This window comes from Pseudoliparis swirei, chromosome 3 (genome assembly GCF_029220125.1).
Source record: "Pseudoliparis swirei isolate HS2019 ecotype Mariana Trench chromosome 3, NWPU_hadal_v1, whole genome shotgun sequence".
Classification (NCBI taxonomy): domain Eukaryota; kingdom Metazoa; phylum Chordata; class Actinopteri; order Perciformes; family Liparidae; genus Pseudoliparis; species Pseudoliparis swirei.
Window position 1 is genome coordinate 14334937 of NC_079390.1, and position 15920 is coordinate 14350856.

Genomic DNA, 15920 nt, shown 5'->3' on the forward strand with positions numbered 1-15920 from the left:
AGTATTTAGCGGCCACTATTCTAGTGTTTAATTGTATGCTCGGCTGTCGTAATAATCACACACACAAGTATCACTTCATACTTGTACGCCTAACTTGTATTCACAATGATTTGTTTTTGACCATATCATGTGCGGCAAAATTGCGTTTGAAATGTATGCCGATGTAATAAAAAGAAAAAGGTGTGTAAATTGGCTTTGTCTGGCTTGAGTTCCGCCGTGTGCCCAGTTATTCCGTCTTTTTATAGTAACTTGGAGCTGACCGAAATGTCCAGGCACAGCACTACTTGCGCCGTGGAGGAAGCGTGCAGCCTGTAAAGCGGCACTGCGGCATCGCCGTATCACTGCGCCCCGGTCCCCCTTCTCCGGGATCCTGAAGCTCGGATCTGTGGAGAGAAGGAGATACCCTTTGGTTTTCCTTTGCGGGATTTATTTTGCCAGCTCCAAACCTTCTTGTGCGTTATCTTTGAATAGTGACCGAAGGCCTGCAACTTGTCCGGACGGTCCCTCCCCACTCGCAAGGGTTTGCATTTCTTCGTTTTGCATGACGTGTCTTGGAGCAACAAAAAAAAGGAGAGAGGCAGAGAGGCTTGCTTTTGTTGTGTGTGTGTTACAGTGGAAAATGAAGCTTAGAGAGCCGGAGCAGGAGGCAGTGCCAGTCCAGCGCTGCTGCTGTGGGCTGGATTGGATTACAGAGTCTGAGATCTTTACTGACAGCACAGGCAGACAAAAAGGGACTGTGAGCGAAGACATGGAAAAGAGTCTTTTACTGAGCAAGAAAAGCCAGGGCGAGTGCTAGAATATAGTGTTTTCCCCAAACAAGCGATATTTTGGGAGCAATTTGTGCAGTGTGTTTGTGTGTGTGCGTGTGTGTGTGTATTTGTCATTAGATGAGTGCTGGCACGGGGCATCATTTTAAAGGGAGAACATTACATGTTTATAGGACCGTTATTATAGTAAAGGTGGATTAACCCTTTTTTGGGGGGGTTCTTTGAAGGCGGAACATCTGGATGCAAGGAATATTTTTTGGATGCATAGTTAAATGTTGGCATGCTGGCTTGTTGGATTTGTCTTTGTTATGTACCCATTTAATTGCAACCTATTTTTTGAGTAAACGGTTGTAATTGTAATACATCCGCGACTTTGCAAGATGTAGCAGAGCATTGAGGGACTACATGCATGCTGCAGAATCCAGCTGAGCTACATTACATGACAACCTGTGTCCAAGGAGACAATGTAAAGTTGAGGATGGTAGTTCACTGTGGCAGATTTACTTTTTAGTTTGTGTGGTGATGCAGAAAAGGTGTGTTCCTCTGTGTTTGAAATGTCCACATGCATTTGGAGGCATATACAAGCCTGCAGTTTGTAGATTCAGTTTTCTTCCACATGGAATAGCCTTTCTATGATGTAATGAACGATAATTGATATTCTGGACACATAGAGAAGCCATATGTGTTTTTACAATGCCAGAGTGTCTCTCAGTGGCTTTAGGCCTAGACCTGTAGGCTATGCCTTGAGAAGGACCCAGAATGAGACTGCAAGCTGTTGAATGTTGCATGGATATCATTAAGCAGCCACATGCCTTCAGTGTCAGACGGTAAAGGTATGCCACGCAAAGATCTACAGAGAATTTCAGGATGACATTATGAAATGGTCTTGATTTCTTTATATTGTGTGTAAAACCTCAATTATGGAACATGAATATAAAGACCTCTGAAATGTCCTCTACCAGAATACAAGTTTGTTATAAATAATTGTAAAAATAATAGCAAAAGTGAGAGGATAGATTGTACCGAGTTGTTTATTAATACATTATTATATTTTATTCAAACTTTTGTTCAGCTTCTTGAGTAATCACAGTAGTACCAGTGTACTGTATGCTACTGATACTTTTGTGACACTTAATACTTATATTTGTACATCTGGATACACATAGGTTCAGTATGTTACGAAATAATTAGCAGTGACGGTGCCAAAAACAACAAGTTCTGTCTCAAGTCACCAAGGAAAAAAGTTGCAAAATCTGTGACATAATGAATCAAAGTAATTTACTCATAAAAAATACAGTTTAGAATAGAAGCTTGGCAAAAGCCTAGGAGACACTAGTAAAAGAGCACTTAGCACACACAGTCATCTCATTTAAGGGCTTAATGACCTGGCAGGGTAAGAAAACACACTCAACTTAGCAAACAAGACTGGAGCCACCCGTTCATCTTGCGTTATGTAGAACAACAACAGCCTTCTGGAAAATATACCACACCTTTTGGAGTATGGCTCATTGAGTAAATGCACAGTTGAAATTGCAGAATGAACATGTGGCAAACGTGTGCTCTCTCTCTCCTTATCTTGCAGGAGGAGTTTGCTGACCTTGTAGGTCCCTGGAGAAGAAAGATGTGGCGTCACCTGCTCGACTCACCATGGCCGGACATGTTCACTGAGCAGATATTTGCCTCAACTTGAAAAGATCTTCCTCTGGTGGAATTGACAGATTGGCGATAACGTGTTTAATAGATCATTTTACACCTCTGTCGTAGGATTTGATGGACTGCCTTTGGGGATCTTTGCTTGGAGCCTAGCTTGGTTCAGTGACTCAATGCCGTTTGCCGTTTCTTGTAAAAGGTGTCAATTGTTGGATATTTCATTACCTTGGATCTAGTACATTAATATTATCAGCTTGGAGCTTGCGGATATTCTTTTCAAGGGTTTTCACACGAGTGGAGGTCAAGCGCTGCTGCCACTGTTTGGCCCTTAAATATTTTTATTCCCTTTTAAGAGGTGGGTTTTTCTGGATGTTTCCCATGAAGATCATGGACGGCCCTCGATCTAGTGGCCACCGCAAGAAGAGGAAGTCAAGGTCAGTGAGGGATCGGGACAGGAGATCAAATGGGATAAGGAACAACCATGTTAAGGGCTCCGTCTTTCGCTTCTCTGACTCTGAGCGAGAGGGCGACAAGGAGCCCCCCTCGCCCCGCCATCGACCCCCGCGAAGGAAGCGAAAGGAGTCTACTTCTGCTGAAGAGGACGTCATCGACGGCTTCTCCATCACAGGGTTTGTGACCCTGGAGGCTCTGGAGGTGAGTAAACCGGGGACTCTCCAACCTTTTGCTTTGAGTGTGTTTGTGTGCTTGTTGAACATCTCTTAATGCTGTGTGAAGATGTTTATTATTGTGTTCCTCTTTGACTGGGCCTGACCGATTTGGCTCCTGACTTCATATGTGCCTGTTGTGTGAGCTGGCGTTGAACCTATGTAGCTTTAAATGTAGCGCTGCAGCCAGAGATTACGATCTGTGTCACTGAGAGGCTGCTGTGGTTTTGTGTGCTGCTCTGGATTTGTTTTCAACAAGAAAAGCCCGAGCAAAGCCCTACATCAGATAAGGGATGTTCATCTATGGTTGGAGTGGATGTTGTACCTTTGTAGGCTTCAGAGTAAAGAAGTCATTTGATCTGTGTTATAATAGTTTATTTATTGTGCACTGGCTAGCCATTTCCCTGGAATTGCAAACTTTCAACGTCGATATAGGTCTGAACTATGACTTAAGCAAGCAATGATTTTATATGGCACAAGTGCTATATTTCCCTATAATGGTAATTATCAGACGGGTGACAAACTAAAGGAACAGGGTCTCCTGCTGCATTGCCACTGCATTATACAGCCCAATAAGCAAGGGTTGTTGATATTACCTGGTACTTATTTTGCTACCAAGTCGGCCGCGGTTCCGAGTGTGCTGAGCTGGTACTAGAAGGTCAAGTTAAATCTCAGCAAACTAAGGATTACAAGCCTCGGCATGGGACATCCTGCAAAAAATGTACCCATTTTTTTATTGACAAGCTGCTGGCAATATCAATATTTTCATTCACTCGACCCAGATTCTAAAGAGTGGCAGCTCGCAAAACTACGCCTCACTATATGTACATCAGGCTCTTCTGTTCAATTGATGTTGTGTTGAAGATGATGTCACAGGAGTTTTAGACAGCGGCACTATGGTGATCAGCTGAGAATCCTGCCTAAGCTATCCACAGTGGGAAACAAAATGAACACACCTATTCAAACTCTTCTGCAGGTGTCGAAGTGTTTGATTTACATCATGTTCCTTCTTTTTGTGAACTACTTCCTACTCATCTCACCATTCAGAGATCGGCCCCTCATTAGTGTGTTCTCCACTCCTTATGTTAGGTGTTTCATTTAAATGATGTCATGTCTGAATGTGTCAGTGTCCATTTCACAGGAAATATTACCAAGACACAACTGCTATTTTCAGACTGCTAAAATAACTGAGTGTGAGTTTCTTGTTGGATGACAACTTAGAGAGTTGGGAAAGTTCCAAGTGACTAGCTTGTTGTAAGATAAAGATGCTTTGCAATTTATTCACATTTATTTCTTGCAAACAACTCAGTTTTTTGTTTGTACACTGACTTAACTTTCACTTTCTTAATCATTATTTCAACACATTAAATCAAACTGCAAGTCGTGAAGTGTCATTTGTACTAATATGACTTTTATATTACAACATATGTTTTTGTCAGTTTGACTGGCTCTAAGATATTCAGTATTTCAAGGCTTTCCATCAAAACATTACATGATGCCCTTTACATTTTTGAATATTTAATCAATTTAAATTAAAGGGAAGATAATACCGTTGCCTTAGGAGGTCTGGTTGTAACATATTTACAGTTTGATCTGCATCGTAGACAATATTTTGACATTTTATTACCCTACACAACATTGTTTCAGCCTTTTACTGTCGTCAACCGAATGAAACATAGACTAATAAATCAAAAATATATTGCAGTATCAAATTACATTAATATCAAATCACAGTGATTTAGAAGGCACTTCTTACAAAACAATCTTGTCGCAGAGTGGTTCACTGAATAAAATAAAAAAAATCAGAGTTTAAGCGAGAGCGTAAGAAAAATAAATCATAATTGTGCTGGGAGTGCAAACGTGGACACAGGATGGTTTTTTCTGAGGTTGTGACTGAATTTATTAATACAGTATCGTCTCATAGGGAAGTGAAGGGAGAGGGCAAGATTCCATCACTTCTTACAGTTGTTAAATAGAGGAGTGTGTTTCCCTGTGTCCCAAATGCAATGCCTGGAATTAATAACAGAAGCTGATGATTCATCCCCTGTTCACACAATCTCTGCAAGGAGGATCTGGAAAAGGACCATGTTCAGAAAGCTCCTCCAAGCATGTTGAGAAGCTGTTGCAGCCCAGCGCTCCTGCTGCGTTGGGCCTGCGTCAGAATTCTTGTCCAGTTTCATGTGATTCCACAGACTAAACTGCTCTCTGCTTCATTAGTCTGGCGATTAGATCCCAGAATAACTGATTGTTTGGTCGATAAAAGGTCAGAAAATAAAGTCCAGAGCGACATCTTCAGATGTCTTTAAACCTCAAATATATGACATATAACCTTCAAACCTCAAATATACTTACTTTACAATTATATTAAACCAAGAAAAGTAGCATATCCAAACTTTAAAAAAGTGGGAACGAGACAATTTTAGAAATTACAGATGTATCTTTTGTTGTAAATAGTTTCAGAGACATTTTATGATGATTGACTCATTTAATAACTAATCGTTTCACTCAAAACGGAGTGTAGATCAACTGTTTATGAAAATCTGTCTTCTCTTCTGGTTTGAGAGAAATATATACGACGGTGTAGGGAAACGATATCTGGAATAAGAATGAGAGCTTGGCCTTGTAACTGCCTCTGAAGGGCCCCTGAGCGAGCCACTTGACCTCCCCCCACCCCCCACTTACTTTCATTCATTATAACCAATAATACAAGACATATTTTACGTGGCAGCTCTCTCATGTGAGTGACTGTTTAAATCAGGACTAAGGGAAGTTGCTGATACCGACACAAAAAAACATGACCATTTAATGAGGAGATTTTTAAACGGATTGTTTAACCCTCCTGTTACCTTAGGGTCAATTTGACCCCATTCAATGTTTAATGTCGGTGTTCTTTCGGGTCAATTTGACCCCAGGCTGTTTTTCACTGTCAAACATATATGAAATATCAACTTTTTTATATATTTAAAGGGCTATTTAGGTAGTCGACAAACAAACATAAAGTACCTCACACTTAAACTTGGAAAACAATATTAATTCTAATAATTTTCTGGAGGTTTTAATTGCTGGGGTCAAATTGACCCCACGGGTAAAATATGTCAGTAAATATAAAGGTAACAGGAGGGTTAAATATTGAATGGGGTCAAATTGACCCGAAGGTAACAGGAGGGTTAAGATAGACTCAGCCTGTCAGAGTTTTCAGGATTGTTGGTGAGCTATTTTCCTTCTCTTTAATCTTCAATCATGGTTCAATTCCATTGAGATTTCCGTTTAACCAATATTCTTTTGTTTCATTTGATGACAATTATACTTCAATCTCCTCAGTGTTATTTGTAATTTATATGTAATGTAGATCTGACTGTTGCTTCTTCAACCCTTCCTTTGAAATAGTGAGCTGTATTTACTTGTGTGTTTTTACCACACACTGGTAACAGACTCTACATCGTGCATATCGCAGCACAAGTAGCTCTTTTTCTGTCTGGATAAAGTTACATTCTGATGAGGTCAGCCCCCTGGAGGTATATGCTAGTGCTCTCCATCTGTCACCACAGTGCTGGAGCAACACTCCTCCCAGGCCTGCTTTTCATGTGCATGCTGATATCTCAGCGCTGCATTTCTCTTTGGCAGTCTCAGGGCGAAGCGTCCATGATGAGGCTCTTTAGATACTCCATTTGCTTTTGGTAGATGTTCTCCAACTTCTTGTCTTGATTAATGGGCTGTTTGTTGGTGTTGCAGTTAAGATTGAATTGACTCAGGTTTGACTATAAGAACGGCAGTAGAAAGTTGCTGTTGGAATGTAACCTGACTAAAAGAAAGCGTATGACTGCTCTTTGGTGTTTCTTGTTTGCTCTCTTTCCTTCTTTCCAATACGCATCATATATACAGTCTTCACATACATATAATGTTTTGATATAACAGTGGGCCTCATGCAACACACACTTGTTTGAACAGAATTGTTCTTTAGGGGCTTATATGAATGATTTAGGAGAACTTGCCAATTCAGCAATTTTCTCTTATTTGTTCTTAGGTACGGTTACAATATCTGATTGGTCCAGACCCGTCACATGTGCAATTAGTCACCTGTTGTCCAGGTTTTTCACTGATGGATTGTTTATTTAATTTCCAGGACATATGGGGCAGGACATTTAGCGTATATGGAATTATATGGATATTAATTATGCTTATTTACAAATCTTATTAAAGCACAGGTGGCATTTATGACGCTGGTCATTGACACAGTTATCTGACATTAGGAGCGTTTGCTGAATCTGATGTGACACGCTGGTAGTGTATTAACATACCAACATGTTTTTACATTAAGACCAATGATTTATTTCCACATATACAGAATGTACTTCTAAAGTACACACTTTGCAAGCTAATGATTGTATAGTTTGAGAAATCCACCATCTTGGCTGAAATGGATACTGATGAAGAACAGCTTCAAGCCGGTTTATCCCTTGAACTCAATAGACATTGAATTGAAAGGGCACGGAGCAATGCTACATATTAACTGTCAGCAGAGAATAAATATACTACTTTCTTTATGATCATAAGGATGTTTTTTTTCTTGTCAAAGTTTCGAGTGCCTGAGGTCAAGATACTGTATCTGAGAATTTACATTTTTAATTTAAAAGGTAACTACATAATTGTACTTGCTCACTGCTGTTTCCATTTATTATTATCTGTCTCAAAGTGTGAGTTTTGTGTGCTCGTTTCCCAGACGTAAACTTTAAATTGAGCGGCTGTCCTTTTGCAGGAGTTGGTTTGGAGCAGCAACCTATTATAGCACATGAAGGAATTACTAAATAATTTAGTACCTTCTCCTCTAAAAGTGTTGCTGTGTTCCACCCATTTTACTGTTGGCCAGAATTGATTGACAATGTTACCTTAGTTAACCCTCATGCTCATTTATTTCCCAACTGGTTCTGGCGTACCGTGCTCTAAACGGATCGGGCCCCGTCTACATCCGGGATATGGTCACACCGTACACCCCGGCACGTTCGCTCCGCTCGGCAACAGCCAATCGTCTTGTGCCTCCTGCACCTCGAGCTAATCACTCTACATCCAGACTGTTTGCTGTCCTGGCTCCTCAGTGGTGGAACGAGCTCCCCACTGACATCAGGACAGCAGAAAGTCTCGACATCTTCCGCCTGAGACTGAAAACACATCTTTTCCGACTATATCTGGATTAAAACACAGATTTGCACTTCAGTGGCACTGGGATGGCACTTATTGTGGTGCTTTTGTGGTTCGACTGAGTTGAGGAAGTGTTGCTTCCTGTGTTCTTGTTGTTCTTGGTTTATACTCTAGGTTGAAATGCACTTATTGGAAGTCGCTTTGGATAAAAGCGTCTGCTAAATGACATGTAATATAATGTAATGTAATGGTCAGTAGTCTCTGAAGTACACAAACGTGTACCTATAGATCCTCCTAAACCTGAATTTCTGCATTTTATGCCTAAACCAGGCTTAATCAGGCTCCTGTCCAGTCACACTCTTTTTTTTCTTCACTGCTGCTCAACATTGTGCCGAAAGGCTAGACTGAATAACAACACCTCATCTTCTCGCTCAGCGGGTTAACAGCAGTCTATTACATGATTGACTGCCCGTGATAATGCGATGAACGGCACAAAAGTTGCACTCAATTAGTACAATTGCCTTGTCTGTTCTACTCTGATTTTGCTTTGAAAGGTTTGGAAAGAAGTCTTAATTCCCAATGCCCCACAGGGCTCCTGCAGCTTTTGTTGTTCCTCTAAACAATTTCCCCTTCTAACTTAATCTGTTACACGCCATAAAAAACACAAGACAAGTGATTCACCTAATGCACAAACAGTGTACAATACGGCATAACACCACATATGGGACGCATATCGCTGACACAAGCAGTTTAGGGCCTGCAGTGTAGCCTGGTTCTTTTTATTACTTAGAATAATAAAGAAAATCAATAAATAACGACTGTAATTGTCACTAGATTGACATTTTACAAATATTATGTGATTGGCAACTTAAGGACAGCCATTGAGTTGTTGGCTAAGTTATTAAACTGGTTGTATTTATTTAGTTGATTTGTCCATTTCATCTTATGTCCAGCTCAAGATTTTTAACTATTTCTCACAACAAACAACGATATTATATCAGTTCTACTGGCCCAAAGGACAATTCCTGGGGGTTTCTTTTTTGCCAAAGTACAGCTAAAGTCATAGCTTCAGGGGAATGTTTGAATCATCAGCAATGTATTTAGCCATATTCTGAAACAGTCACTCAGAGTTTGTGTTCTATTGTTGTTCTTAACTTTATTTAAGCAACCAATGCACAATTACTAAAACATAAAGGGTCAGTTTCCCTTTCAAAATCACATCCAAAAAGTAATCCCTCCTTTTGCAGCCTAGCTGGGGGAAAAAGGGAAAAAGATACGTGCTCAACCAGTTTCTGGCTCTTGTAAGACATATTGTTGCAAGTGAGCACTGGATTTGACACGTCATGACTAACTGCACCACATGGCAGACTATTAGCTGCTGACCACCAGAGAGCGAGGAGATAGTCAATCGATCACAAAGAGCTTTAATGCCTTTCACCGCAGGCTTTACATCACACTGACATCATGTCCATAACAGGGCTATGTATAAACCATGTGTCCGCTGGGGGAGAAATGTTTTTATAAGAGCTGTGGAAATGCTGTGCCTGCTCTTTGCCTGCCGCTTACATTTCATTTCACGACCCAGGATGCACCACCAGGACCTTGCTGGTTCCAATTAAGTTCCAATTTCTATTTAGGATTTCTGCTGCATCCACTGGTTAAACAATTTTAGGCGCCAGCTTCACGCCCATCTGCCACACCAACACTGGCCATGCAGATGTGATATATTCAAGCCGGGGGCACAGTGGAGCATCCTAGTTCATGGATTAAGCTGAGTCATCGGTGCGTGGGAGTGGAAGGTGGAGATGGTACAGAGTGTGGATAATAGGTTCATTGATGAGGTGTCAGACCGTCAAATAACGAATAACAACTGGCTAATTAATGGTTATTGACATTTAAAGCAAGTGGAGCAGGAGTTAAAGGAGAGGTCTTCCTTTTTGAGAGGATCAACTGTAGAATATATGTCAACAAAGGATATCCCTCTCTTATATGGCCACATGAAGATGATGAATTACAGTTTGACAGTCTGGCCTTTTTCTCCTCTTCTATGCTGTTTGTGGGATGATGCTTTCGGCTTGCCAGCGTTTAAAAAACAATTGATTTTCTTTGGCACAGCTCTCAGAAGTCTGCCTCGAGTGGAGGAGTTGTAAGTGCAGGCAGAGAAGAACACATTGATTGGTACTTCATTGTAAGGGGAGTTTAATGTGAAATCAAATGTATTGACAGCTTGTTTCCAATGATGAGAAAAAAATAGACATTTCAAACAATTAAGACACATAAGTATTACGCCAGGTTTTCTTACAGCTTTGTTCCTGAGAATGTTGGTGAATGAACATGGACACCTTCGGGGAGAGCTTCTATTCAATTTTTTTGTCACGGCTCTCCGTGTGCCTTGCTACCTGACAGATATTGAATAATACCACTGCTGCAGCCTTTTAATTAATTTCCACCCTCCACACATGTATTTATTCCAGCCTCTTGGCAGTGATGGCAGATATTCATCCTGGAGGTGTCAGAGAGTGATGAATGGTAAGCAGTAATGGGCTCTGACAGCCAGTGACTGACACGTTAATGAAACAAGATGTCCTTTCTGGATGTTAAAGAAACAACTCCAGATTAGATGATCTCTCCATTGTTTGGTATCTCTACATGGATTTGAACAACTCTTGCATGTACACTGTACATGCAAGAGTTGTTGTTAGTGTATACTGTACATTGTACAGTATACACTAACAATGATATACTCCTCAAATTCATTGTGTTGTATGTGTGCGTCCATTGTAATCATTGGGATACACACCGAGCCAGGGCCCTTCTCTTTAAAGCCTCATCGATCTCCTACCAGTGTACATGCAGTCTGTTGGCTGTGTAATCAAACTTTACCTGCTGCTTGTGGACATTTTTGCCACATTCGCAGATTAATTTATAAAATGTACTTGATCTGCATTACAGGGCGATGCTACATGCGTTTCAACACAGACCTTATCTTTGACAGCAGATTTGTCATTCCCCTGCCTCAGTTGGTACTGGGACAGCCTTTTCCATCTGTTAGCTACATGTGTCCAGGGTGATTGGACTGGAACTGCATAGAGCGACCGGCCATGAAATCCAGGTGTAAATCCACCCATGTCGCATCACCCAATGCAGGAGGCGTTTACAGGAACATGTTGGCACTCATTGCAGGAAATGAACATTCTCATTTAACTCTGGATCTGATAGAGCAAACCAAGTGAGGAAAGAAGAAAGAAACAGTCATTGATTACGGCTATGAGAGCTGTCCTTTAATTCTTCCTGTTTAAATGACACCCAGCTACATCACGTCTTGGCACAACTTCATTAGAAATGCGTGTGCACAGGTTTTTATTTATTGAGTCAGGTGCCCAACACCGACACCCTCAACTCACTCGTGAACGGGAGCAACGGACAGCGGTGCGTTCGTGTGGCCCAAACAAATGGCTCGACAGACAAACAGAGCCAGACTGTGGGATGCCGGAGCACGGTGGCGGGATGATCAGTCTCGCCTCCAAACTGTGCAAACACATTTCACGCTCATGGTTATTTTAGCAACAATTTTGTGGCACAGTGAGCTGTGTTGACTTTGCAGCTGTGGGATGTGCTGCGAATCTAGAGCATTTGTTTTTACACTGCTGAATATAAGTTGAATTGTTTCAGAACCAGTCTATTTCCGAGATGGATGTTTTTTTGTTTTAAATTATTAAAATGTGCTTCCCTGTCCATCTTCAAGCAACGTTTCTGTTTTCACAGCTGGGAAAAAACAGTTATTTATTGTTTTACAGATGGTGTTTGCGAAGACTGAATGCTTTCTTGTTGCTGATTTATGAATACCAATGAACACACAAGTATTCCATCAGCTTATGTCTACATTGTACTGCTACTCTTTAGCTAATGGCACATCAGGAGTGGCTGAAGAACATTGGATTCATGGTTCCACCTCTTTAAGACCTAAGTCTCCCTGACACTTGTTAATGTAGCACACAGCTGTGAAACTACATCATTTTGTATCTTCATCCAACTATTAGCACAGAAGATAATCCCATCCTCATCCTAGTATAATTAACTTGTCTGTTAAGAAAAATGCATTTCCCCGGTCTGCTTGCCACCAGCTCGCTGAGCTCAGGCCATTTTCCTTTCCATTTCATCTTTGTTTTCATGCTGGCAGATCCCAAAGACAGATGTGAGTGGGGGAAAAAGATAAAAGTTTGCGGATGCCAATTGTAAAATGCCATCTCTGAAGTAGAGCCTTGGCTGGAGTCACTCTCCCTTTTGTGTGTAATGGCCCCCACGATGATGCATTCGGACAGATTTGTTTTCCTTCTACTTTACAAGAGACCCGTTTCATGCTTAACTGAACACTGCATACTAATGGGGGTGCAGTTAGGATGTGTGTGTGTGTGTGTGTGTGTGCGCGCTACGCTGCCTGTGGACTTACGGACACAGCCTTGTTGAGATCTCTACCTGCAGCTTTGAACCTTTGATCCCCGTCTCTTTTCTGATCCTGCTTTCAAACTGAGCCAACGGACCCCTGTTTCCATTCCCATCTGCTTCCATTCCTGCACTCAGATAAGCTTTGCTCCAAAACTGCACAGGCTCAGTTCTTTTAAAAAAATTATTATTTACACAAACCTGAATGCCAGACCTTAATCCACAATCGCATGCTTCTTGCAATATTTAGAAAATCGGCATATATCATAACTGACAATACCGTAACATTTTCTTTGATCACAGCACCTTGGCTATGCAGCAGGATGCAGTTCCATCTCTTCTAGGTGAAATGATATCGAAATACTTTTTACATATGTCATCAACTTGCCTTAGCCTGTGGAACCAACAGCTCGAGGTGCTCAGGAGGAGCCTGTGTGTGGACTGAAACTGCTTACAGGCAGCTTCTCAGTGAACCACGCTATGTCCTCATTCAGCATCCACAGTGAACATGATTTTGGGCCATCCGCTTTATTTTTGATCACTTATGAAGCAGATGGGAAGCTTTTGGCTTTTGGAAGTGGTAATGGATATTTTACCAAGTGGGAGTGAAGGCGTATAGTAGAACCTGTTAAATATACCCTTGTAGTTTTACCTCTCACATTTACTCAATATGTTTTTTCAGTCGTACCCCCACAGTCTTCTCACATGGGCTGTATTGTCCCACTATATTGGAGAGAAGCCAGACACCTCAATGACCGATGTCTCCAAAACTAGGAAACATAGTCAATATTTCACACAAAGCTACAATGTTATCATAAAAAATCCGTCAGTTTGGTCCAGTTTCCATCCTTTCTTCATAAGCCATTTAACCATTACTTAAATTAAAGGTAAGTGTTTAAAACCCATTTATCTTTTACTCACTATTTGAAATGACTTTTAAGCTTTTTTAAAAACTGTTTATCAAAAATATAATTGCCGCGATACAAAATATATTTAATAATTAAATAATTTCCCAGTAAATGATTTAGGAGTGTGTGATGATTTGCACCACTGTTGTGTGTTTCCCCTCTCATCCTGTTTCAACAATGTATGCATCACTTTTAGTTCACTGGCTATTCCCTATACGTACCTGCTCATTAGTTTTCACTCACTCAGCCACAGCACTGTGTTTAGGTGTTACAGCTGACACAGCATGAAGGTCTTTCTTCCCAAGCAAAATGTAATTTCCATCTTTTCAGATGACCTGGTCTGCTCCATAGTACACGCTTTCTATGTAGACCATTCATCTGCATCATTTCCCTGGGTTGTGAATCTGATCAACGCAACTTCAGAGCTTGCGGTACAATAATTCTATTTAAGTGAGTGGAAATGTTTTATTTTATGTTCTTGTGAAAGATACATTATGTCCACTAAAGGTCTAAGGCAGGGGTTGGAACCGGGCCGTGGAAAAAAAGTGAATAAATAAAGTTGTAATTTTTTTATTTTTAAATCAGTCGGAAAAATATATTATTTTGAAAAAGGACCGGATACACCCGTGTGTACGTCTGAGCCGCGTTCAGGAGTCTTAAAGTTCGGGTTTATCGCTGCAGGCGAGTCTCACATGCCGAACCCTCTGCTGGCGACACATTTCAGTGACAGAGAATCTTAAAACATATTCAACCTGCTCAATGAATTCTGTCACTTCAGGGAAATGACAACTGTTTTCAAGTTGGCCGATAAAGTCGCTGCTGTGTGGGCGAGTGAACAGCGGAATATTCTACATGTTTCAGACGGTGACCGGGTGGAAGAGGCTTTTAAAAGAGTTTGAGCGGTACTCCAACCACAAAAGACCCGACTGCAAAAGAATAGACCTGCAACCCATTTGTAAACAAACCCACCCGGTGAATCGAGCTAGAAAAAAATGTGTTCGAGATGCAAATGACGGTGGTCTTAAGGGACATTTCACACAACAACTCTGCCGGTGTTCTAATGACAGCGACCAGAACTCGGTTAGGAGCAGCGTACCAAACGTCTGTGTCGCCGTCTCCATTAGCGGCTCGTTGCAGGGAAACAAGCGCACGGCTCACAGTCATTCGGCGTAATGATGAGTTGTAGTTTTGGCACTTTATGCCCTTCGTATAATTGTATGACGTCATATTTATTACGTCATTTATATTGCCGGTCCGTGAAAATAATTTCTGACACGGAACCGGTCCGTGGCTCAAAAAAGGTTGGGGACCGCTGGTCTAAGGAGCCCGATAAGGATGTGAAAGGGTTTAAGTTGAAAACGGCTCTCCATATGTTGATGTAGTTGATTTGATCTGCAATGCACTAGTCATGCATGTAAAGAGCATGTACAATGCATTTCCTATGATAAGGCATGAAGGTACAGGCTATACCTAGTTTTACATGGCTGGAATATTAAGCATGACAGCTTTAGCTTCGCAGAAAGAAGCCAGGATGACAGTAGTAATGTATTTGAAATGTATGAATCCTGTGACAAATGCCCTTCCTGGGAATTCCTGACAAGGTTTGGTGGTGTAGTGAAGGGAGAGCAGAAGTGCCTCGAGCGCTGTGCGGCTGTGTGTTGATATTGGGTACGCGTGAATATGCTTGTAGCTAATGGTTTCGGCTTGTCATTCATCACCTTGTTCTTCTGCATATGGGATAGTTGCTTCTAAGGACCAATCCATAAATGCTGTATGATTGATGCCAGGTTGAATAATGCATTAACGTTTTCGGGTTACTGCCAAAGTGTGTTTATTTATTTATGGATGTGTGTATATATGCGTGTGTATATATGCATCTATGTGTATAAATATATATATATTGTCACGTCACGGGCTGTCCCTAGTGCCGTCTAGGGTGGGGCAGTGCAAGGGAGAAATAAAAACTGGCAAAAGTGCAATGTTTAAAATGAACAGGAAGGTTTATTCATTCCAACAAAAATAAGAAAAAGTCCATAGTCCAACAAAAAGCGTCCCGAGAAAAAGGTTCTTCAAACAAAGTCCACTTAACAAAGTCCTCCTCTTGTTTGTTCTCTTGGGCTTGTCTTCGTTCTGGAGGCCCTTCCACTCCTGGCTTGTCCAGCTCCTTCCCTCCTTCTGTGCTCCCCTCTGTCTCCTCTTAAGCTTCCCAGCCCTGCCTCAATTAGCTGTCCTAAGCACCTGCAGCTGGGTGAGTGGTGAGGCAGTCTGGGAGCTGTAGTTTCCAACTGAGCGGCCATTTTGTCAGGTGGCCGCTGTAATCGAGTGGGAACATAGCGTCCCTCCAGTCCCTG

At 41.4% G+C, this 15920-nt stretch overlaps 1 protein-coding gene across 4 annotated transcripts in view; it reads left to right on the forward strand.

The window, feature by feature from the left end:
• Nucleotides 1-430: 430 nt before the first annotated feature.
• auts2a (activator of transcription and developmental regulator AUTS2 a) overlaps nucleotides 431-15920 on the forward strand; it is a 302294-nt gene continuing 286804 nt past the window's right edge. For all 4 annotated transcript variants that reach the window (XM_056440702.1, XM_056440721.1, XM_056440729.1 and 1 more), the window contains exons 1-3: nucleotides 431-520; nucleotides 2350-2616; nucleotides 2771-3071. In XM_056440702.1, coding sequence (XP_056296677.1) covers nucleotides 2591-2616; nucleotides 2771-3071 — 327 coding nt within the window. In that variant the 5' untranslated portion in view covers nucleotides 431-520; nucleotides 2350-2590. The remainder of the gene's footprint in view (nucleotides 521-2349; nucleotides 2617-2770; nucleotides 3072-15920) is intronic.